At 39.2% G+C, this 26,386-nt stretch overlaps 1 protein-coding gene across 1 annotated transcript in view; it reads right to left on the bottom strand.

The window, feature by feature from the left end:
* Window positions 1-25,055, bottom strand: part of SEMA3E (semaphorin 3E) — a 160,219-nt gene extending 135,164 nt beyond the window's left edge. Inside the window, exon 1 of the mRNA XM_068400746.1 lies at window positions 24,935-25,055. Coding sequence (XP_068256847.1) covers window positions 24,935-25,049 — 115 coding nt within the window. The 5' untranslated portion in view covers window positions 25,050-25,055. The remainder of the gene's footprint in view (window positions 1-24,934) is intronic.
* Between the last annotated feature and the right edge of the window lie 1,331 nt (window positions 25,056-26,386).

Below are 26,386 nucleotides of genomic sequence, written 5' to 3'. Positions count from 1 at the left end.
AAGGGCACATTGCTGGCTCATGGTCATCCTGCTGTCCACTAGGACCCCCAGGTCCCTTTCCCCTGCGCTGGTCTCCAACAGCTCTGCCCCCAACTTGTACTGGTACATGGGGTTGTTCTTGCCCAGATGCAGGACTCTACACTTGCCCTTGTTATATTTCATTAAATTTCTCCCCGCCCAACTCTCCAGCCTGTCCAGATCTCTCTGAATGGCTGCGCAGCCTTCCGTTGTGTCAGCCACTCCTCCCAGTTTGGTGTCATCAGCGAACTTGCTGACAGTGCACTCTAATCCCTCATCCAAGTCATTAATGAATATATTGAATAGAACTGGTCCCAGAACCGACCCTTGCGGGACTCCGCTAGACACAGACCTCCAACTGGACTCTGTCCCGCTGACCACTACTCTCTGGCTTCTTTCCTTCAGCCAGTTCACAATCCACCTCACTACCCGATCATCCAGACCACACTTCCTCAGTTTAGCTGCGAGGATGCTGTGGGAGACCGTGTCAAACGCTTTACTGAAATCGAGATAGACCACATCCACAGCTTTACCATCATCTATCCACCGGGTAACATCCTCATAAAAGGCTATCAAGTTGGTTGAGCATGACTTCCCCTTGGTGAAGCCATGCTGAGTGCCCCTAATGATCCCCCTATCCTTGATGTGCCTAGAGACAGCACCAAGGACAAGTTGCTCCATCACCTTTCCGGGGATGGAGGTGAGGCTGACCAGTCTATAGTTCCCCGGGTCCTCCTTCTTGCCCTTTTTGAAGACTGGAGTGACATTCGCTTTCTTCCAGTCCTCAGGCACCTCTCCCATTGCCCACGACTTAGCAAAGATGATGGAGAGTGGCCTAGCAATGACTTCCACCAGCTCCCTCAGCACCCGCGGGTGCATCCCATCAGGGCCCATGGATTTATGGACGTCCAGGTTGCTTAATTGGTCCCTGACCCAGCCCTCATCAACCAAGACAGATTCCTCCTCTATCCTGACTTCTTCTGGGGCCTCAGGGGTCCGGGGCTCCTCAGGACAGCCTCCAGCAGTATAGACAGAGGCAAAGAAGGCATTCAGTAACTCCGCCTTCTTTTTATCCTCTGTCTCCAGGACCCCCACCTCATTCATCAGTGGGCCTACATTGCCTCTAGTGTTGGCTTTACCTGCAATGTATTTGAAGAAGCCCTTTCTGTTGTCCATGACCTCTCTTGCAAGGTTTAATTCCAAGGAGGCCTTAGCTTTCCTAGTTGCCTCCCTACATCCTCTGACAACAGACTTATATTCCTCCCAAGTGGCCAGCCCCTCCTTCCATGATCTGTACACCCTCTTCTTCCACTTGAGTTTGCCCACCAGTTCCCTGTTTAACCATGCAGGTCTCCTGGTACCCTTCCTTGACTTCCTACCTGTTGGGATGCTCTGATCTTGAGCTCGGAAGAAGCAGTCCTTGAATGCTAACCAACTATCTTGGGCCCCCTTACCTTCTAGTACCCTGTCCCATGGGATTTCCCCTAGCAATTGCTTGAAAAGGCCAAAGTTGGCTCTCCTGAAGTTCAGGGTTGTGATTCTGCTAGCTATTCTGTTCCTGCCACATGAGATCCTGAACTCTACCATCTCATGGTCACTACAACCAAGGCTGCCCTCAACCCTCACCTCTTCAACCAGACCCTCCTTGTTAGTGAGGATAAGACCCAGCAGCGCTCCTCTCCTAGTTGGCTCATCCACCATTTGCATCAGAAAGTTATCATCAACGCACTGGAGGAACCTCCTGGACTGGTGATGGCTGGCTGAGTAGGCCTCCCAGCAAATATCAGGGTAGTTGAAATCCCCCACGACAACCAGGCCCTGTAATTGCGAGACTGCTCTCAGCTGCCTGTAGAAGGCCTCATCACCCTCCTCATCCTGATCCGGTAGCCTGTAATAGACACCCACAACAGTATCACCCCTGCCAGCCTGCCCCTTAATTCGCACCCACAAACTCTCAACTCGCTCCTGATCCGCCCCTGGACAGAACTCAATACATTCTAGCTGCTCACTCACATAAAGAGCAACTCCACCACCTCTCCTTAGTGGCCTGTCTTTCCTGAACAGGACATAGCCATCCATGACCACATTCCAGTCATGCGAGGCGTCCCACCAAGTCTCTGTAATTGCCACTAGATCATAGCCCCCCGACCGAACACGGATTTCTAACTCCTCCTGCTTATTCCCCATGCTGCGTGCACTGGTGTACAGGCATTTCAGGGAGCGAGCTGGGCACACCGATTTCACCCCAGGGGGATGGGAGGCCTCCTGGTCTACCTCAACACTAGAGCGTTGCCCCAGTGGTGCAAGCCCAGCTACTACCCCATCCCCCTTCGAATCTAGTTTAAAGCTCTCCGAATGAGCCCTGCTAATTCCTGTCCCAGAACCCTTTTGCCCCTACGACATAAACCTTTCCCATGTATCACTGTCACACCAGTTGTCCTATAAAACCAGCCATTATCAAAGAACCCAAAGCCCTGCCTGTAGCACCAGTCTCGTAGCCAGGCATTAATAGAGAGAATCCTACTGTTCCATCCCACTTCATCACCTGAAAATGGAAGGAGGGAGGAGAAAACAACTTGTGCCCCAGACTCTTTCACCAACCGTCCTAGGGCCTTGTAGTCTTTCTTCATCCCCCTCAGACTACGGGATGCAGCTTCTTCCCCACCTGTCTGGAAGGGGAAGTACTTACTTTCAAGTAAAGAGAAACTCACATCTCCTTGTCGTATGTGAGGCAGTAAAAAAAAAAAGGTATTTTGAAAAATTTTATCATGCCAACTGAGAACTTGACATTTAAGGTTGTGTCAGATTCTGTCAAAGCATAATGCAGTATAATGCAACATAGTTCTTCAGTTCAAATCTGTTTTCAATGTGCTTATGCATGCTAGCCTGAGCTGACCAACTGTAGCTGCAGAAAGGCAACAATGGTTTCCATTCCAGCCATTCCAAATAACCAATTTGTCCTAAAATTACTTACCTCAAACTGTATTCCCAAGTGCAGAACTACCCATGTATGAAGTTCAGAGCTATTTGCCTGATTTAAGAAGGGAAGAAGATACAAAGGAAATAATATCTGAGGGATATTTTGTAATTCTATATCTTCCTCTACAATATTGTCACACTTCCATTTATGATCCTAGTTATAACTACAAGGGTAAAAACAAGGCATAAAGGAAATAGCAGAGATATTTAGATAAATTATCTAAATATTTAATATCCCACAACATTGTTGTTCTTTGTTTTGGATTTCATTTCAACAAAGTAATTGTTTTGGAGGGTTTCATTATATGAATCTTTGCTAATGACTAGTTTTCAAATAAGTCAGTCACTTCCTACATTTTGGTTGTAGAGTGTGATTCTGATTTTCTGAGAATGTAGGTAAGGAAAACAAAGAGGCTACAGCTTCTAACAGCTGAAACAGTTGAAAAAAAGCAACAAGCTTTCAGACACAAGATCTTTTCCCATGTCTCTCAGACGTTATATTTAAACCTCCAATGTAGGATTGTGATTCCACAGAATGACATTTTGCATTTTAATTAGATTAAGAGTGTCCTACTGAGGAAGATAAGCCATCTGTCTGACTGATTACAGATCTGAAAGATTAGAAAGACCTCTAAAGGTTATGTGTCTCTAACTCTCCAACAAGGGACAGCATTTAAAAACACAACTAACATAGGTTAAGATTATCAACATGACTGATATTGATCTATCAGTTCAGATAAAGCTCTTCACTTGCTGCTCTCTGACTTTCTGCTGTGTACACGCTGGAGGGAAGGGATGTCATCCAGAGGGACCTTGATAGGCTTGAGAGGTAGACCTGTGTGAATCGCATGAAGTTCAACAGGCCAAGTGCAAGGTCCTGCATGTGGGGTGGGGCAATCCCAAGCACAAATACAGGCTGGGCGGAGAATGGATTGAGAGCAGCCCTGAGGAGAAGGACTTGGGGGTGATGGTTGACGAGAAGCTCAACATGAGACGGCAATGTGCACTTGCAGCCCAGAAAGCCAACTGTATCCTGGGCTGCATCAAAAGAAGCGTGGCCAGCAGGTCAAGGGAGGTAATTCTGCCCCTCTACTCCACATTCGTGAGACCCCACTTAGAGTACTGCATCCAGCTTTGGGGGCCCCAACATAAGAAGGACATGGAGCTGTTGGAGCGAGTCCAGAGGAGGGCCACAAAGAAGATCAGAGGGCTGGAGCACCTCTCCTGTGAAGACAGACTGAGTTGGGGTTGTTCAACCTGAAGAAGAGAAGGCTCCAAGGAGACCTTCTAGCAGCCTTCCAGTACCTGAAGGGGGCCTACAGGAAAGCAGGAGAGGGACATTTTACAAGGGCCTGTAGTGACAGGAAGAGGGGGAATGATTTTAAAACTGCAAGAGGGAAGATTTAGATTAGATATTAGGAAAAAATTCATTCCTGTGAGGGTGTTGAGACACAGGCACAGGTTGCCCAGAGAAGTTGTGGATGTCCCCTCCCTGGCCATGTTTAAGGCCAGATTGGATGAGGCTTTGAGCAACCTGGTCTAGTGGAAGGTGTCCTTGCCCATGGCAGGAAGGGTTGGAACTAGATGATCTTTAAGGGCCCTTCCAACCAAAACCATTCTATGATTCTGTGATTCTATGACCTGGACCCTATAAATAATAGAAGGCTGTGGATTCTCATAACAAGATGTGAATAAGATATCTACCATGATTCTGGTTGTAACATGAGGATGATGGCATATGTATAGGCACAAAGCCTGCTGAGGCCATTTTAAGAACCCTTGCCAGAAGAAATGTGTCACCATGGCACAACCTTATCTAATTTTGACACATTAATCTGTACCATCCTTAATCAAACTCCAGTGGTTGTTTTAGATGTGGTTGGTTTTGGTGTTTTACCAGGTTTGGTTTTTTTTTGGGGGGGGGAGGTTCAGGGCAGGGAATGACTTTCTCCCGATTCTTTCCCCTTGGTCCACTGAATTTTTTTCCGAGGATGATAACAGTCTCTTTCTTTTCTAGTATAGCTGCAACCACAGATCCTAGGTGACGTAACTATAGGGATAGCTAAAATAGAAAAGACTGTGGAATCATAAACAACCAGAAACTGGGTGTGGATTCACAAAAACCCAGAAAAATTACTTAGTCACACTACTTTATGAATCAGAAGGGAATACTCTGCCTGAATATTAGTAACCACCAAGGCCTAAACTCAGCTTTACTTCCCAAACAGTACAAATTCATCAGCATACTTCTAATACCTGGAGGAGACTAAGTTAGCTATGAACAGAAAGAAACAAGTAACATTTGAAGGATCACACATCTTCACACTTCTTCACTACACTGTTAATTTGGGCTTTTACTGTTTTCATTCATACAATAAACTCGAGGCCAAGTTTAGGAATACTTCATAGAAAGTGAAAAGCCCAGCTTGGGTATATGAGATAGTTCTGTCCTGATTTTGCAGTAAGGATGCAGTGAGAACAAAACTAATTAAGCTTCCAAAAACACAAGCTCCCTCAAAATTTGGAAAAGATCAGAAGAGCCTCAGCCAGCTGAAGCACTAAAAAATCAGGGGATATTTTCACAGAAGTCCCAAACACATGTTCAGAGGATATGCTGAATTTGAGCTTCAGCATCCGGTATATATATATAGCTCAAATCTTCTTCAACTGACCTTAATGCATACAAAAATTAATACAAATGTAATGTATATGTAAGTAGGGAGACCTTGCCATTTTTCTTCCCCTTTTCCCGTAGAATATTTTTCTAGAACCATCTGTTCATCAGCTGAAAGACAAGTTAATGTTGAAATTACATAGAATGCAATGCATGATTCTTCAGATATTTCTGAATTCATTATGTACTGATTTTTACAACTCAGAACAAATCCCACATATTCTTATATCATCAGTCATCATTATAAAATGTTTATCCAAAGGAATGTATCCTTTTAACACAGAAACAGACACAAAAGGGTATTCAATTTAGAAATGCTCAGCTTGGGAAAACAAACACGTCACTTATTCAGTATTCATGAACGATCTATTGTTCTGTTTGATTATGTCACTATCTTTCCATATTATCCAAGGACAGAACAAAATTTTTATCTAGTGTAAAACTCTAGATAACCTGAACAGCACATCAGAAGTACAGTCTATTAATTTAGCCTTATGAATTTTACCCAGGAATTTATTGCAGATTGAGAGCTTACATTTGTCTTAGATCAAAAGTTTAATTATTTTAACTAAGAATTCATAGAATCATAGAGTTGTTTTGGTTGGAAAGGACCTTTAAGGTCATCAAGTCCAACCATTAACCTAGCACTGCCAAGTCCATCTCTAAACCATGTCCCTAAGCACCACATCTATGTCTTTTAAATACCGCCAGGGATGGTGACTCCACCACTTCCCTGCACAGCCTGTTCCAATGCTTGACAACCCTTTCAGTGAAGAAATTTTTCCTGATATCCAATCTAAACATCCCCTGGTGCAACTTGAGGCTGTTTCCTCTTGTCTTATCTCTTGTTACTTGGAAGAAGAGACTGACACCCACCTCACTACAACCTCCTTTCAGGTAGTTGAGAGAGTGATAAGGTCTCCCCTCAGCCTCCTTTTCTCCAGGCTAAACAACCCCAGTTCCCTCAGCCGCTTCTCATAGGATTTATGCTCTAGACCCTTTACCAGCTCCATTGCCCTTCTTTGGATTTTCTCCAACACCTCAATGTCTTTTTTGTACTGAGGGGCCCAAAAGTGAACACAGAAGGTGCGACCTCACCAGTGCCGAGTACAGGGGGATGGTTACTTCCCTAGTCCTGCTGGCCACACTATTTCTGATACCAGCCAGGATGCTGTTTGGCCTTCTTGGCCATCTGCGCACACTGCTGACTCATATTCAGCTGGCTGTTGAACAAGACACCTAGGTTCTTTTCCACCAGGCAGCTTTCAAGCCACTCTTAACCAAGCCTATGGCGTTGCTTATATACCAAAACATAAGCTGTGCAAGGGCTAATAATAATTTAAAAAATTACTTATTTCCACTATTTATACTATTTAGTTACATAAATACTTTTCCAAACCAATCCAGCTCTGTTTAAGAACAATTTAACTTCATCTTTTGTAATCTTCCTTAATAATCTCTACAGGGAAACAAAAGGTTTAATACTGTGCAGAATGAAAAGGTCTTCTAATACTGATAGATTTTGTCAATCAGGCTACCAGGAATGGTGATATGGTACCGCTTCAGTGCTGTGCTTCAGTCATTACATTGTCAGCATCCAATACCCTCCAATAACAAAACAACTCATTTTTGTAAACCTGCTCCTTATCTAGACTTTAAATAAAAATTACCCTAAATAAAAATTACCCTAAATAAAAATTACCCTAAATAAAAAGTGATAGTTTCTAGAATTTTTAAACATGTGCAATAAATAGATAATAACTCATTGAAATTAACTGATTGATTGCTTTTGCATTGAATTGGCTTAGTAAGTCAATGTAAGTCCTCTACCTTGAGTTGAAAATTTAACGGTTGCTTTCTGTGTCCTCAAATTCGTATTCAAATATAGTAAAAGGGAGGTCTGCTCAAGAAAATCAGACAGGACAGAAGCTCTTCTGTTTGTAAAAAGTTATTAGTTTTTCTTTATTCAGACCTCACCAAAACTGAGCAAGAGACAAAAGCCACAAAAGAATGGGTAGAAACACTGCTATAGTCTACAAACAAGAACCTGTACATAATAAATACAACTGTTGACACAAAGTAAATATATTCTAAAATGTGAGAAATTTATTTATTTATTAAACTGATGTCTGTAGAGAACATGGAGAGTACCATAAAAATATGGTAGTATCACTACTAGAGAGGATGTTAATGACATGGTATTGGCTGAGGTCAATGAGGCCACACAAAATAATAAAATTACATTAGAAAATGTCTTGGACATCTCTTTTGTAAACTGATTATCTGGCATAATAAAGAAAACATTTAGGGAAGTTCTATTTTCTGTGTTAAATGGTTCCTTATTGGAATGGCTTGTTTTGGAACATATCAAAGGAAATGTTAGTCAAAAATTGAAAAAGTAGTTATACTTGAGACATTAAGTAATAGTGACCACATCAGAATTAAATTTGGCTCTCTTAGAGGAGGAATAATATTTAAAAAGAAAAAAAAGGAGAAATATTAACCTTATGATACGAAACTTCAGAAGAGAATCAAAACCAAAAGCAAAACATATGAAAAATAAAATAAAAAGGACCGAAATAATTTAAAGTTAATTTAAATCCTTGTATTACTAGCTGGAAGTTCCATAAACACATGATACCAATCATACATATTTCTGGACCTCGAAGAATCAGGAAAATGAATTAAAAAACCCCACAAAGCAAAGCAGAAAGAGTCTTAGATGGGTTTTTTTGCATCAAGCAGAAACCACTTTAAAAAAAAGAAACAGCCCAATGAAGCCAACAAAAAAGAACGCACCATGACACATGAACTGATGAGGGTTTGATGCTTGACCAGGTTATGATGAGATGATAAGTTAACATGCATCAACTGACATGTGATAACTGGATGCCTCAGAATCAAAGTAATTTTGTCCCTAAATTACAACGATTCTGTGAAGTTGCTTAAATTTATATTTGCTGCAGGCCATGAATGTGTACCCAGATGCCATGTGACTTGCTAAACCATTGCAAACTGAGTGTGTTCCTGAGTCCTGTGTTTGCGATTTGCAAAGCTACAGTGAAATCTAAAGAATGAGTCGTCAAACTCAAAACCAGTAAAACAATCTGCAGAAGGATGCGTTTGTCACCTGGGCTACCTTACAATAAATCAGCAACTGAACATTTCCTTGCAGTTGTTCTTCACCACAATAATTTAAGGAAATACCTGTTCAAAACATACTTGTTTCAAGTAATAATGATAAGCCTCTATCCTAGAGAAAAAGTACCACTAACTCACTGATAATGTATTAAGGAGTTATTAGTACTTAGCAACTTTCATCAAAAAGCAATTTTACCAAACTTGGGCACTCTTAAATTGGGGATCAGACTTTCCAAGAAAGCATGTAGTATTTCAAGAAATAAATACAAAGCTCTTTCAATTTACTGTCCATTTTTTCCAATATTCGGGGTTTCTGTTTCCAAGATTTCTTTGCAATGCTGAACAGTATAATTCTAAAAAACTAATGCTTATATACTAAAAAATGTTTAGATTTCAGAACCTAGGACCTCAAAGATAAATACTGTAGCTCAATTTATTAATATGACAGCCTCAGCATTGCTAAGACAATTCATATGGAATTTTTGAATTAAATACTTAACTGCTAGCAAAAATAAGCATTCTTGTGAAGACTACAATTGAAAGACAACACCTGTCATTTTCTCTTTAAAAGTGTTGCTACTGTTTCTGGCAATTGAGAGACAACAAGGTTTGTTTTAACATTCCTAAACTATTTGCAAAATTGTAGTTAGTTAACAGTATCTAGATAAACATTACAAAAGAATAAATGGCAGCAGCTTATGGAGAAATATAGTTTCATCAGCACATTAGAATCTTTGGAATGCATTTACAATAAAATCAATAAAAGGAAAAAGGTTAATTTATCTGACTTATTATCTCAAAGCACTTTAAATAAAATGCTGCCGTACTTAAGGACTTGGGAGGTTACTGATAAATAAAACTGCTTGCTAGCACAACATAAACTAATTTATTAATAATTTATCACTCAGAGCTGAGTGATGGCATTTAAGATAACACTAAGTAAACAGAGAATGCTTTTTTGTTATTAGTCCTAAATTAAAATATGCCTAGATACCCATAGAGTTTATTTTTAATCTTGCTTGTCTACAAAATTGTCAGCTGCTAGACTGATAAGCTTTTTTTTTTTGACTGTTCATATTTCCAAGTATTTTGGTGAAAACTATCTGATACTGATACAGTGGGATTGATTTAGGTTAGATAAAGTCCTGTCTCACCACTCTAGCTATCTGGTCTTCTCTAAAATTCTCAGTCCATACGTTTTTCTAGTAAGGACTCTTTCAATCTTCCACAGTCATATAGATCTTATGTGGTCTTTTTTTCCAGATGTTCTTTTCCTTTAACAGTCTATTGACCTGGACAGTTGTCTTCATTCCTTGGCTTCTTGCTCTAATATTCTCTCTCTAGAAAGCTCCACATGTGTGATATTTCCAAGACTCCCCTGGGAATAAGATCATGTTGAAATCCTATGGGGAAGGGCTGGGATGATAATCCTAACCCATCTGAAAGCAGGGAATATCACAGAAAATCTCTCCCAAATACTCATTTGTCGCACTGTCCCCAATTATTGGTAAAGGACAAAAAATTAAGAATCATATCCTACATGTTTATTACTTTTAGTCCTTTTAATCCTTAAGAACACAGACCTAGTGCCTTTAGCTCATGTAATTAGAAAATATCTTCAGCCTAAATTGTGCTTGGTGATCAGCTGGACTTCCTAGGAATAGCTGCCTGCAACACAGGAAAAGATTGACATTTCCATAGGAACTCTTGGAAAAGATAATTGCATTGCCACTGAATTGACAGTAGGTTATCTGGCTTCAGTACAGAAATACCAATTTCTGTATGATCTATGATAGTAAAGATTATTTGATTCTCTTTTGATGAAAGCGATAGCATAATTTCCTAAGAAAATGAAGCTTTCTTGATCACTCTGCTTATTGGTGACACAATCCATTTACCAGTTTGTTCCCTATGACACATGAGATCCCTCTGATGAATTTCAGATTTCTTGGGAAAAGGGTGGGGAGTAAAGGCAGTCTAAAAAACATTAAGTTTTTCCAAGTTTCATGAAAATCAGTAATTAAGAAATGGAAATACTCCATTAGTTCTTTAACCAAATCAGAGTCATTATCCATTTAATCCAGTTAGCAGGCAACTGGTCAATTAGCATGTTCAAACTGACTGGTCAACAAACACATGCAGAAACAATCATACCTCTGCCACCCTTCATACCTTTCTGCCACCCCAATCATACCTTTGTCCCCCTAGAGAGCCGAAGAAGTGGCTAATGAATATAAAGAGTTCCAGGAATACTATTGAAGGTTACATGAGAGGGAGATAGTTGCTATAAGGGAGACTTTAGTGCCTGGGATACCATTGTGTGTGCTGCAGCAGGAAAACATTGAGGATGAGGAAAGGTGAGTATGACTTAGGAAGGATTAAGTGATTTGTTAAGAAGTGGCGATACTAAAAAAGCTAGTGATAAAGAGAAGATCTCAGACTATTTCAGTAGGGGAAAGAACAGAGAAAGCTCAAGGGACATGAGATATAAGCATATAGGAGACTAGAATACATTTCTTTCACTTTTCATGTTTATTTTCTGCTTTAATGGTTGCCTCCTATTGAGGCATGTCCTTGTTCATATTTCTTATTGCCAGTGTCACGCTGCTTAATGATATTTCAGTCTCACTAGGCAAAACAATAGGTAGTTGGAAAGAAGTTTTATTCTCACATTTAGATAGCATAATTTTACTGAGAAAAAAATTATGAGATTTAGCAAGACTATAAATAATAGAGGATCCCAGGAGCTTGTTGAAAGTTTTTCATAAAACTTCAAAGTGAATCCAGAATTCTCAAATCTAATAGATTATTAACACATTATTGGTGATCCAATTGTCCCAACAGAAAAACATCTCAATGAAAGAAAAAGACTGTAACTCTTCTTTCCCAAAAGAAATATTTTAATTATAAAAGGATTTGGTTTAAAATTGCACACAGACAGGTTTTACGGGTACTATAGCTTCTATAAGCATCACATCAGATCTCTGGATTTCACCATCTGATAGAGCTACCAGTAGCTGTGAGGTCTTTACTGACATTCACCATCTACATTTTCAGCAGGTGTAAGGTCTTTATGAGGGTAAAGGGTAAGTCCTTAGGTTAGGAACTGATTGGTTAAGAACAAGTCTTGTCCAATCACCAACATTCAGATCAGCCTGAAGGCTTTCTAATCCAATTACGCAAGCTGCTCTCAGGATCTACGTCCACCCTTTGGTGCATTTTTAAAAGTCTATAAACAATCCTGTAGTGACTAAGTAGTATCAGCATTATTACAATCCCTGTGAAAACAACTTCAGAACTGCAAGATGCCAACAGAAACGCATTATTACCCTGTGCTACTGTGATGCAGTTACAACCATAAATATGGGACTCAGGTAGATGCAGTAATAGCTAGCCTCTGCAATCAAAATTACAATGTGCAGCAAGAGCAGACCTTACAAAGTGAAGGACCAAACACTTATAAAGCAAAAACCACTGAGACAGAGTTTGCACAGAAATCCACATCTGTAGAAACTTACCATCGTGTTGTACACAGTTAAACACAGAAGCCAAACGATGCCAATAAGGTTGCAGCGGGACTACAGTCGTGGATATAATGTATGACTAATTCGGAAAAACTCTGAAGCACCTTTTCGCCATAGATTAGAAATCTACTTTCTTCCTGTTAATTTATAGTTTACACCATTTAAAATATAAAACACGCTAAGACATGACAACTCTAACTCTCAGATATTCCCCATGGGTCCTGCAATACTCCCAGGCAATAGTATCAGATATCAGTACGTGGCAATATTTCTGTTACCTTTCAACAATCCCAAGGTAAAGTATTTCTATGCTGCTATCAAATTCACAGCACACTTCAGGAGCTGTTTCACAAGAATGTATAAACATCAGTTATTATTATTTTCAAATCTCTATGCTGTAAGTTTTTTGTTTTGTTTTACTTTTAAATTAAGAGTACAAGGAATTTTCAACAGCCCAGAGATCTAATTTTACAGCTCAAAGGTTTTAGTGCTATTACACATTAAAGCAGTAAATGTGAAACCACACAAAAATAATCCAATCCATTAACCTGATATTATAATTTGTTGCATTTTCTAACAAAGGATTGTTCCGTGTCAAGAAAATTACAGAGACCACATATAACACTTGTAACATCTGTTTCACAATTCTAAATGACAAGTACCCACACATATTACAGTGCTCTATAAAATCCTCAAAGAAGCATTTGCTGAAAATACCATTTTCCTTATAACAAACGAGCATGGCAAGTTGTAAGTCTCAAGCCTTTTCATCAGTGTTTTAACCAAAGAATAAAATGGAAAGTGAAATCATACACATAAATCAAAATGGTTAGAGTTTCATGTTGCTTTGTAATGCCTAGGGTATGGGCAAAACAGAACAACTTTTGTCGTGATTGGTTTTAATCAATCATGCTACAGGGATCGCCACAAAGAATCTGTGCCTTAGACTTTGATCTTGGAAACAAACCCCAACTCAACTCTTAATCAATGGAGTCATTTGTATGATTAAAGGAACACACATGATCAAGTATTTATAGAATCAGCGTTTTAGGATATGGTCTATAAGGCAGCTTTGTGTGCAGCAGAAATAACTTAAACAACTTGTATGTAACCACTGTTTATTACTGCTTCTTGGTCAGAGAGCAGCTGAGCTCTGGCAAGCAGCCGTGAGAGGCTTACCTATTTCAATATGAAGTGCATCAGTTTAGCTGAAACTGCTCTGAAAGATGCTTAACCTAAGTCAGCATATCATGTTTAACCTAAATCGCCATGTTGTGCTTAAACGAAGCCAGCATATTGTGCACCGAACATCGAGTCATTACTGTGGTCCAGAGATAGCTGTGTCCAGCAGCTATTGTAGCCACTTTGATTGCTCAAGTCACTGCTTAAGTGACTACACCTTTGTCCTCATCTTCCACACCATTAGATCAAAGACACACTACTTAGTAATAATATCTTCACTTCTACGTTGTCAAGGCAATTGTGCTGCAGCTTGTAAGCTCTGCAGTAAGTCATTCTCAGTAAAGGGTTTTGTCCTTGGACGTGTAACATCCTAGACCTATCATCAGACATTCATCCCAAATCCATCTCACCTACTTTTATCTGAGTGTTAGCTAGGCCTCTGGTTTAAGCTGATCATTATTCCCCTTCTATACTCAGGAGAGACAGAAATACACTTCCAGGCTAAGTACAACCAAATGAATCACCTCTTTCAGAAAGTTAAGTCAGGAACGAAGAATATTCTGTCAACTCTTTAGTCACAGAATTTTGTGGGAGGTTTGTCATTGTCCTCAGTAACACTGAAATAAGGCCTCTGTTCTATTTTTGTATTAAAGTTTTCATATATTTAGCAGTAGAATCTAAGGACAGTGGGCTGCATTCAAAGCTGTTGTTGAAGAACCACTCTTTACTGTAACTGTTTAATTTATCTTCTAGATGTGAAGCATTTTATCTACAATAATTCAAGTATATTAGAAATGAAATAACCCATTGCAATGTTTGAGTGTTAACCCACAGAAGCTGCAGTCGCTCAATAAGGCATTCTATGGAATCAATAAAGAACTTGGGACTGTTTACAGCCTGGTTCTGAGCTATAATAAATAGTCAACCTGCTGAATACTTTAACACCTCCTCAGTAATGTGTTTAGAAATTACTACTATCCCAGATGCTTGTGTAACCTGAAAATATGCAGAAGGACATGGCCATGCCTAAGATAAGCAGAGAAGAGCAAATAATGACTTACTGCATGTAAACACAGGCACATAAAGACATTTTTTCAGCAACAACGTTAATAAGAACAAGATCTCTAAGACAGCTTACGTCTTTCTGGGCCCCCAGACAGCATATATTTTCAAGCTTTGCATCATACCATTCTCAATCAACTGAGATGAAATATTTAATACATAAAGGAATGGGTTTATTTTCCTTTACTCTTGGCTTTTACCACACACCCACGGGAAAGCACTTAGCTTAATCATAAATAAAGTGTTGCAGGAGCTCATGGAATTGAGCAACACTTGCTAACCTTTAGCTTTCTGGCTGAAAAATGACCTTTAGTGATGACCCCAGTGAATAGTGCTATCTAGAATAATTCCCTCACATCAAGCAACCTATTATTTTACTATTATTAAGCTTTAGTAACACTGCTGGGAGAAACCACTTGTTAAAAGAGAAACAAGGTACTGACCTTAGGTATTTGAGGACTGTTTTCTGTAATCAGTTTAAGGCACTTTTCATTCATTTTGTACAATTTCCTTTCACCAGTGTCAGGAAGACCAGAATAAGAAAAAGCCAACATCCCTGTGATGTTTATTGCACATCAACAAATAAAAGATATATTTACAGCTGCATTCACCATTTTACTAGGCCTATTAAACAAATGTGTTGTAAGAAAAAGCCTGTAAAGCCAACTTAGCAACAGTAAAAAGCCCATTGTTTGACTCCCCACAGAAGCTTCAATTGCTTCACAGTATGAAGTCAGGAATCCTTTAGATAAAAATAAACACAGAAGTAGAGAATAGTTGCATTAAGGATGTTAAGAGTAGTGAAGTCTTCTTTCACTGAATGCCTGTCTTCCAAGCACTGATTTCTTGGTTTAGAGAATTATTTTGAGAATAATTTGAAAAAAAAAAAAATCGTCATACTAGAGAGACCCAGTCAAGAACCTTTTAAGTTTGTATGTGAAAATACTTTTGGGGATTTAAAGAAACAGAAACAGAGGATAAGCTTGACATGCTGGACTGAAAGAGTGAATTTCCTAAAACCTGAAATTCTTCACTACTGATGAAGTAGAAATGTTAGCAATATGATTTCACAAGGATCATAAACATCTTTTTTTTTTTTTTTTCTTAGCTGCTGCTGCCAAATACCAGTCTAAAGAGGACTATATATTGCCTGTGATCAAATTCTTATAAATAATGAACATCATCTGCTCAGGCCAAAGGGATATAAGAAGTCGTCAGTGACACCCTTCCTTGACTGGAAAGATATCCTTCACAGCTAGGTATTTTATACGAAAGCTTATATCAAGCAAGTTCATTTAAGAATGTTAATACAATTTTAGAAGCTACATGTTGCATGTCTATGGCAGATTAGTCTTTGCCATTAGACTATTACACGGTTTCCTTTGTGTTGACTTTTTAATCTGCAGAAGCATTGAAAAATTCAGTTTTTAATCCTTTCCTTGATGCTGCAGATCTAAGTATCAGGAGTCAACCCGTAACAGGCAGGTGAGTAACAGAACATGCTATGACAACAAGTTTCTTCATGGAAGGCAAAGAGAAAACACAGCAGAGGATGTTGCTGTTTCCTGGTAAATTTAATTGATTTTGTACTGTGAAGTGTGTGAGGTAGAGTTGCACTTCCACCAGGTAAATGAAGTTTCAGTCTGAAACATTGCACCGCATTCAAGGACAAATCTTAGGTCCTTATATGTAACTGAAAGACTCTCATTGACTTTTAATAAGAGTTGAGCAGATTCTGATTGGCAGAAGAGGTGGTAAAGCATACCAAATACTATATTCAGACAGGGTAGCAAGACATGACATAAACAATTGCCAATTATCTGCTTTTACCTGAGACTAATAAAAAATAATTTAAAGATGAGATTCAGCTTTTATTCCATCAAAAATTATTTTTCAGCTACATGAGTGATCCAAGTTTTGCAGCTATTGGCTACACACACAGTCTGCGCATCATGCCAGGGCCAAGATGTTTGGCAGGCGTCACTTTGTTGACGTCTTTGTGGTTACAGGCCTCCTGTACATACCTGCACAGAAACCGTAAAAGGAACCTTTGACATGCCATTATATTCCGGAGGTCCTGCAAATTACAGGTAAAATAAGAATAAGTGTAGACTAGAAGAGACACAAAGATTCATCACTAAGATGATTGATATATTCACATAGAGCAGTGTGGCTAAACACTATATCTAGATGCCTGATCATCATGTGCTGCAATTTGCAAATCCTCTGACAAGGTCTAGCATCAAGAAATGTCACAGAGGAATCCTGAGAAAAAACAGAGAAACAGTTCCTTATGTGTAATGTTGTTTCTTTAAAAAAAAAAAATCTCGAAACACTTTTCCTAGAATCATGGAATGGTTTGGGTTGGAAGGGACCTTAAAGATCACAGAATCACAGAATCACAGAATCACAGAATGTTAGGGACTGGAAGGGACCTCGAAAGGTCATCTAGTCCAATCCCCCTGCCGGAGCAGGATTGCCTAGACCATATCACACAGGAACGCGTCCAGGCGGGTTTTGAATGTCTCCAGAGAAGGAGACTCCACAACCTCTCTGGGCAGCCTGTTCCAGTGTTCAATCACCCTCACTGTAAAGAAGTTTTTCCTCATATTTATGTGGAACCTCCTGTGTTCCAGCTTGCACCCATTGCCCCTTGTCCTGTCAAGGGATGTCACTGAGAAGAGCCTGGCTCCATCCTCATGACACGCTGGACTCTCTCTAGCAGTTCCCTGTCCTTCTTGAACTGAGGGGCCCAGAACTGGACACAATATTCCAGATGCGGCCTCACCAGGGCGGAGTAGAGGGGGAGGAGAACCTCTCTTGACCTGCTAACCACACCCCTTCTAATACACCCCAGGATGCCATTGACCTTCTTGGCCACAAGGGCACATTGCTGGCTCATGGTCATCCTGCTGTCCACTAGGACCCCCAGGTCCTTTTCCCCTACGCTGGTCTCCAACGCGTCTGCCCCCAACTTGTACTGGTACATGGGGTTGTTCTTGCCCAGATGCAGGACTCTACACTTGCCCTTGTTATATTTCATTAAATTTCTCCCCGCCCAACTCTCCAGCCTGTCCAGATCTCTCTGAATGGCTGCGCAGCCTTCCGTTGTGTCAGCCACTCCTCCCAGTTTGGTGTCATCAGCGAACTTGCTGACAGTGCACTCTATTCCCTCATCCAAGTCATTAATGAATATATTGAATAGTACTGGTCCCAGTACCGACCCTTGAGGGACTCCGCTAGACACAGACCTCCAACTGGACTCAGTCCCATTGACCACCACTCTCTGGCTTCTTTCCTTCAGCCAGTTCACAATCCACCTCACTACCCGATCATCCAGACCACACTTCCTCAGTTTAGCTGCGAGGATGCTGTGGGAGACCGTGTCAAACGCTTTACTGAAATCGAGATAGACCACATCCACAGCTTTACCATCATCTATCCACCGGGTTACGTCCTCATAAAAGGCTATCAAGTTGGTTAAGCATGACTTCCCGTTGGTGAAGCCATGCTGAGTGCCCCTAATGATCCCCCTATCCTTGATGTGCCTAGAGACAGCATCAAGATCATCTAGTTCCAACCCTGCTGCCATGGGCAGGGACACCTTCCACCAGACTAGGTTGCTTAGGTGATTTTTATAGACATGAAAATCACTACAGGGTAAGAAAAAACCGAATACATAATGATACATTCCTGCTTTATATAGTTTTGAAAGGGAAAAAAAAAGTCTTTAGACTGCTATAAAACAGTTTGCCAAAGGGATGCAGCATGACTGAAAGCATATCAGTTTATAGCTTCATGTCAGCCTTCAGTTGAGTTGGTTAACAAGGTGAAATGTCTCTTCCAAAATGAGAATTTGTAGCCTTGAGGATGATCTGAAGAACGAAGATCAAGGGAAAAAGGAATTTGTCGATGTGAGCTGATAACAGTGGGAAAACAATAGGTTGGTAACATTTGTTTTTGAAACTATGCTCAGAGAGAATCATGATGGTTTTATTTGTTTTAATGTATGTAGTAAACTCAATCAGTTCCTCAAATGGAATCTAGGTAATGACAATTTACATTTTTCATTAATTTAAAGACGGAGTTTATTTTAAAATCTTCTGAAATATTGTTTCTTCAGTTATTTACATCTTTTATTTACAAGCATTTGTAATTATAACTAAACTACACTACAGGTTTTTTATACTGAATTTTTAAGTTCTTCTTCTCTTTTAACATTTTCTTTCATGTTTAATCATGAATCTTTAACTGATTATTTAAATGCCAAACATTAACTAACCAACACAAAACATTTTAAATAGTACACTCAAGTCAAGAAGGCTTTTTTCTGTAAAACAAAGATTATTATCTTTATCCCTTCAGGCCATGAATTTCTTTAAGAAATTCAGATTTTTCTATTTAATGGTGGCTGCATGCTACAACTTCATCATATTTGCCTGGCTACATGAAGAAAACCAAGGCAGCAGTTTTAATATTCCCATTGGACACTTTTTTAATATGTATTGACCAAAAGTTTCTCAAAAGGCCTGAAACAGATGCTCGCCTTTACACAGCATGCTGAAAATCATACAAACAGCACTACCCCTGTTCTCATTTAAGTAAAATATAACACTTACTTTCCGTGAAATAGTAATGAGTACAATATCTGATGAAGAGTTTAAAATAGCAGATGGCGTTAGCACTTTGAAAGCAGGGAGGAGGCTGCATAGAAGCAGCAGCATGCAGGATATTCTGGTCTTGCACTTTCAGATGGTACTTAGTTCTTTAAAGCAAAAGGAGGAAAGTGATTGATGTTACAAGCAAACAGTCTGCTCCTTGCATCCCCGGCGGTGGTGCTTATCGCTTCAGAGCTCTGCCACAGCAATACTTACAGAAGCCTTTGTCAACAAAATGCGGCTATGAAAGGAACTAGCATGGATTCTCAGCCAAAAAATTCCTGTCTTGGTGAGTAAGTCCCTCTAGGATTATTTACAAACACTCCTGAATTTTTCACTCTTGTAATATGGATTAATAATAAACCTAAAGCTCGTCCTGACTGTTGGTAAAGAATCAGTTGTCCGCCCAATGGGAGAAGGCAGGTAACAGCTCTCCTTTCTACACCATAAGCGGCCCACAGATATTTGTGTAGCTTTCCCTAAGACATTTCTCTGCTGACATTGAGTTCTGTGTGGCCTCAAGAATTTGGGTAAGAAGATACTGCTTGTCACGTGGTTTTTCCAAACACTCGTAATTCTGGTTATCAGACCTTCTACCCAAACACATTTAGACCTGGAGCCATAATACAGGAAAATACAGATCTTTAGTTCCTACACCCTTGGAATTATACTGCTCTTCAATTCACTGTAAGAAAAATCCAAACTTCAATCTTTTATATATATATACACACACACATATTTAATAGATACATGTATCTATGTGTATATACATACACATAATAATCTATCATTTTTTCATACAGCCTTCTCTGGTCTATATGTAAGCATAGACCACAAGCCAAACTAGTCTTTCCTAGTCATTCAAAACCAAAATTCTGTTACAGTGAAAGCTGTTAAGAAAAAAATTTTGTGCATGAAATTGACTCAGTCATGATTCAGTTATGGGTTATATAGCTTGTCATTAATTAGCCATGATTTATGTGGCCAGGTGATTACTTACTGAAAATATTATACTTGCATTAAATACATTTGCCTACTTCAGAATTCACAAATGCCTGTCTAAAAATCCCCTACATTTTTGTTATTCAATTTAGTCATTAGACCCTGAGTAAATTTTGCTGTCACCTAGCTAGAGAACAGACACAGTAAGATGTCATGGGTAAGCATGATGAAACTCTTAGTGTTAATTAAAATGAATTCTAAATTAGAATTATCAAGAAAGTGAACGCAGGTATGCTGAAAGTCTGGCTCCTGCAAAAGGCAATGAAACTTTTTTTTGCTGTAACAGACCTCAGCAGTCCTCAAAGATGGTTAGCCAGCCCTAACAAACCTAAATTCTTAGACATTAAATTTTTTATATTACATGTTCTATGTATTAAAATCTGTATATGAACACAGAGAGTAACACTTTTCTTCTGCAACATTTCAGCTCTCCCTTCCTTAGTTGTCTGCTGCTATTGTTTGAAATATTTATGCTTGGAGAATAAATTTTCGGACACAGATTATTTCTTTCTAAATTCAGTCTACTCCTTCTGCCTGCTGCAGCTTGACTCTACTATAGAAATCAGCAAGCAGTTCCCACAGCAGGTGAAAGGGAGATACTTGAACTGGAAAGGCAGGTACAGCTGCTACTTGACCATACCTTTTCCAGACAAGAACAGTGTCCAGTGCATAGCTACACAACCTGAGATCAGGTGATACCAAAATCCCTCAAGTCACTCAAGAGCAAAGTAAATGTGTAAAACAGAAAAGAGATCCCTCAAGATCTGCAAATCTCTGCGCATTACCAATTATGCCAGATCCCATTGCAGCAACAAAATTGTACAGACTGCTGTAAAGGCTCAACACCTCACTTCCATACTATGTTATCTTTGCTGTTTACCATATTCACAAACTAGGAAAAAAAACCAGTTAGAAATACACTGCAAACCATGCATAGTGTTTGAATTATACAATTACATCCTTCATGGGCTCTTCAGGCCTACATGCTTCTAGTGTAGCTCTGTTAGGCTTATATAAATATATCCCTGCTGTCTTCTGGAAACCCAATCCATTTCAATCTCTAAAGTAAATAGTTTCTTTTTAACATGCAGTGTGTGCTGATTTCACCTTAATTATATATTTCCCATTGTGAGAACTCAAACCGTGGGATACTGGGAAAGAATTTAACCAGCAGCCTATAAAGAACAGGGGCTGAAGCTTAGCTTCCATTAACACCTCATTAGGCAGAGCCTGTACTGTACTTAAAATGAGCTAATGATTTTTAAATGTAGTTGTCAACCTATAACTTAATAATGTAGAAACTTTATTTCTCTGTAATACTGAGCGAGCGATAACACATTTTTATCTCTACAAATCAACATGAAGCTATTGGAGTACATTATTACCCCAAGCAAGATCTTTGTTGATCATCATCAAACACTGACCTTTAGCGCAACCATACCACTAATACCACAAGTGGTACTAATTGCAGTGTAAATTTTCTGAAAGACAAAAGCTGATGGTTTGAGGAAAACGCCTTCAAGTCCTGGTTATAAATATAATTCATCTTACTAAAAATTAAGTTAGAACAATAAAATGACTGCTAGATGGTTACAGGATTAATTCTAATCCCATATAAAGGAATGGTATGATTCTCATATTTGAGTTTACTGTGAATAAAGACCATCTTCTACCTTACCAAAAATGACCATTACAGTTTGCATTAACTTGACAGGTTTAACAGTAGTTCAAGAATGCAGGACTTTCATTAGCTCCCACTGAAGCTGAGTAAATGACCATAGAGTCAAACAGGGGTTGCAGAATATATCCCTTAATTGGCAAGGGGATTGTGGTATTCCTATCCATCAGGTGACCCCTCTGCGCAAGGGTTAGGACCTGATCTTGTTGCAGTGGGTTTGGAGACATGTGTGCACTGCAGGTGAAGCCTGGTTTGCTGTGAGAGCACAAAGTTCTCATTCACTGTCAGCTCACTACACTTTCACTGAGCATCACTTTTAAAGAAAAAAGGAAAAAGAATTTGTGAATTTATAAAAATCAAAGAGTATCTGTTTCTAATTTGTGGAAGCCTTCTCTTGGCTCTTTAAAGTAACAAGATTTTAAAACAGACTAGTTTTAAATACTTCTTCTGTAACAAAAAAATCTCATGTCCATAAACCTCATCATATTTATCATAGAATCTTTTAGCTTACCAGTTAGCACTAGCCTATCTTGCAATGGCCTGAATCCCAATTAACCACCAGCATCCACAGTTACAAAGGGAAGCAGGGAGCAGGCATGCTTGCTTTCATGTTTCAGAGTCTTTGCAGTGAAATTTTAAACTGAATTTACAGCTACTCCACAATGAAAATTTACACGTATGGGCTTCATCATCTGCACCATACAGCAACTCACAAGACAGGCTGGAGCAGCTTTGTAAAGAGGGAGTGCAAGTGCCTCTTTGTAACTACCCCATGCGTAGCTGGTACCCACAGCAGCCTTTCTCTGGAGTAAATGCAATTAAGATGAGGGACACTCCTGCTGTTCCTGTTTGATTAGTGAATACAGCAACGATTTTACTCATTGTCTTCGTGCTTGGTTGCTACATTCTTTTGGCCAGGCGGATTGCAATAGCTGTTCCCAGGGAGCAGGCAGGTATGCCATTTCTAACCTTTGGCTTGGGTTATGCGGTCAGGCACTCACTGACTGCAACACAGCTTTTTAAATCAGTCACATTTCATAAGTGTGAAAAATGCAACAGGGTATCGTACAAGGCGAAATATAAGATGGTGATGTGTGTGTTCATGGTAGAGAATTTACTTGAGACAGATCTTTGTGTCATTGGATCTGAGTGAACTGACATCAGGCAGGGGAGGTTTGGTCCTCTGTGAGAAATGGGTGTTTTAAAATCTCCTTGAATGTATCAGAGTTATGATGTGCTATGGCCAAATTACTGGTTCCCTGCTGAAAATGGAAGTAGTATGCAGTGAAATGTACACTGATTCCAACCAGCGGAAAAACAATTACTTCTACAAGTGAGCACAGAAACAGTTAATAGTCGCAGCACCATAGTGAGGAGCTTGCCAAAACAGGCAGCTAAGCCAGAGTCCTGAACTAACATAACAGTAGGTCTATTTGTCTCATTACTGTGCTTTCCTCACCTTCCTTATCCCATCACAAGCAAACAAATATCAATAATAATGATAGCCTTAGTAATTACACCTAGAAATAAATCAATGTTCACATGCATATTTTCAACAGTAAGAGATGTGAAAGGACTATATAATCAGTATTTGTCACTCGTTCTTACTGCACTCTGAAACCATAGGCTGAAAAAAAAAATGGTTTATGTATTAAAAGGGGTCTATAATTCATTTCATTGAGAGCAATTACTTACAAGACAGATTTCCATGACAAATCTTTCTTTCAGTGTTTCACTGCCCTATAAAAGTAAACCCCATTTCTTATAGCTTCCTAGCAAGACATTGAGACCAATTATCCTACTCAGCTTCTCCTTTCTTTAAAATTGGTAATTTAGCTTGCTATATAAAACATAATTAAACCTTGTTTAGACTAAAGCTATCTACACGTGGAGCTGTAGCTGTTGCTAATTCTTAAATATTAGCCATTCTTAAAAATAGGTATTCTAATGTACTTCACACTGATGCAGCTTAGTTATCACTTTCATACCCACAGAAATGTTCTTGAGTAAATCAGCATTTGCTCATTCCCAACTGTATCAGCAAAAAGGCATTTTCTCTTCATCTTTGCATAAGAGGTAATATCAAAACATTACTGATTGGTCAGTCATCACTTACACACTTTATCTTGCACACTTACATTTTCCCACTCCTCCTGCAATATCTGCTTGTCATACATGTCTAAGTGCATAATCTACAAATGTATGTACTGCTGCAGAGAACTGAAATGTCATGGTTGTGCACAGGTATTTTTATATATACACAGGATTAAAATCAAATCATAGGGAAGAGTTTAAATCACATGCAATCCAGAACTGAACAAGGAGGTACTCTGAAGGAGCTAAGGAAGAATGCTTCAGGTTTCAGGTAAACTGAAACTTAAATATTTTAAAACCAAAAAAAAGTTATAAGTACTCTACATACATATGTCAGAAAAAATAACGTTTTTTCTTTAGGTAACTCAAACTGCAGGCAGACTTACATTGGCAGTTAGTCATTTTAATTATAGTGTGATGACACTTGCTAGTTTAGAAAATGAATCATATGGTTGCACAGGAATTCAGTCTCTTTGCCTCAGCTATATTTGTAGATAGATAGAGTTCTAAAAGTGAAACAGACATTTAATTGTTTAAGGGTTACTTGATGCATAAGAGTATATTTATTCAGCAATAATTTCAGGTTATCTTCTCCATTTCTTTGCCTCTTATTAGAGACCAGACATCCTTCTTACAGCATGGAGGATAAGACAGAATGACAGGCAAATCTAACACACTTTTAGGTAGAAGAATATTTCAGTAGCCTAAAATCATCACTGTAAGTAAGTGCCTTAAATATCCCTGAATTCAGTAAACTTAATTATGGATGCAGTTTAGTACAAGGAAACAATTCACAAGATTTCTGAACAGGAATATTTTACTCTGTCAAAGGACCATAATTTAACCCCAATGCAATACTTTCAGTGAAGTCAATGAACTTGCATTAGCATAAAGTCTTTAAAAACCTGACACACTGACCTACCTTTATGGGACAGACGTAACCTTGGCTGCCTCGTATCTGTTGCATGACATCCAGTCGGTAACTCTAGTAACAAGCCATATAGTGCCAGGATAAAAAGGTCCTGGGCAGATGCCATCCTGCCCAAGATCAAATTCTTGTGCTCTTCACTTAACTGCTGCTGTCTGGTTTTTGTTTCGGTGGGTTTTTTTTAAGGCTCCAAGTTCCACTTCTACTTTTCCAGTGCAGTTAGATGTCTCTCTTTGGTCAGTTTGTGGGGTATCTCTATGGGAAATTCAACGTTCATCAGAGAACCACACAGCCTCAGCTAGCCATTTGTCAAGCTGTGCAAATGTCATGTAAAAATATTCCCTCCCTAGGACAATTGTTTATAAAGTACGAGGACATTCCAAGGCGTTACTCTGCAGTGTTGTGTCTTGAGCTCTCTTTAGTAACTCTGCCAGTGGATTCAGGAAGAAGCTGTATTTTCAGTCCCTCCTGCAAGGCAATTCATTCAGAGAAGGAGGGAGGAAGGAAAAAAAAAAAAGAAAGAAGAAAGCACCCTCCTCCTTGGTGCTCTTCAGAACTCAGCCCCTTGCTCTGACTTGCCAAACAGCTAGTTTTAATTCACCTTTCACCTTTGCTAATTAAAAACAAGAAGTGCCATTCCCTCCTGGAGTTGCAGATCCACCCAGCGGGGAAGCCGGGCTGTCAGGCTGCTGTATTTACTGAGAAAGTTCAGGGCGGGTTGAGGCAATGTACAGTACTAGCTGCTTCTAGGAAGCGTTTTAATCCACGTGCCGCGCACTGATTCCTCAATTGCTTCGTGGTTTCACATTGTAAAGTATGGGGAGAAGGGTCAGAATTCCTCCTGTCCCTCCCTTTCAAAAAGTCATTTCACCTTTTGTTCCCAGCTCAGTTTTAGAGGAGGATTAACCCTTGGATTAACTATTTAAGTACATTATCACTCAGAGTCATTAAACAGCATGCTACTAAGCAAATCAGAATAAAAAGATTCCAGTTGTATATCCTTTCTTACTTTAAAGGAAATGGTTTATCTTTTGTGATTTTTTTTTTCTAATCTGACTTCTCCCCATTACATTTTAAATGTCTGAAAGCCTGGAATCTTAGATCATTTATACATCTCTGTAAAATTACTTATCTGACTAAATGATTGTAGGATTGGGCAGTATTTAAAAAAAAAAAAAAAAAGCCTGAGCAGAGAGCTGTGATAGCACAATAAACAGCATCAGATTTACAAGTGTCAAGCAGCCACTTCTTATATTGCAAATAACAAATACCAGAAAATTTCATCTCTTTTTCATGTCATTTATAACTTAAAAATATTCCCATGGCAAGAACTAAATTTTTATAGATCAAGACTATAGATCTATGTCTGGAATACATTAATTGAGGAATAAAGTTCTCTGCAATTAAGATCTCATGCATAGGATAATTTAGAATTTTGTGAGGTGC

The sequence above is a fragment of the Nyctibius grandis genome, chromosome 5 (assembly GCF_013368605.1).
Source record: "Nyctibius grandis isolate bNycGra1 chromosome 5, bNycGra1.pri, whole genome shotgun sequence".
NCBI lineage: Eukaryota > Metazoa > Chordata > Aves > Nyctibiiformes > Nyctibiidae > Nyctibius > Nyctibius grandis.
This window is presented reverse-complemented; position numbering and strand designations above follow the sequence as displayed.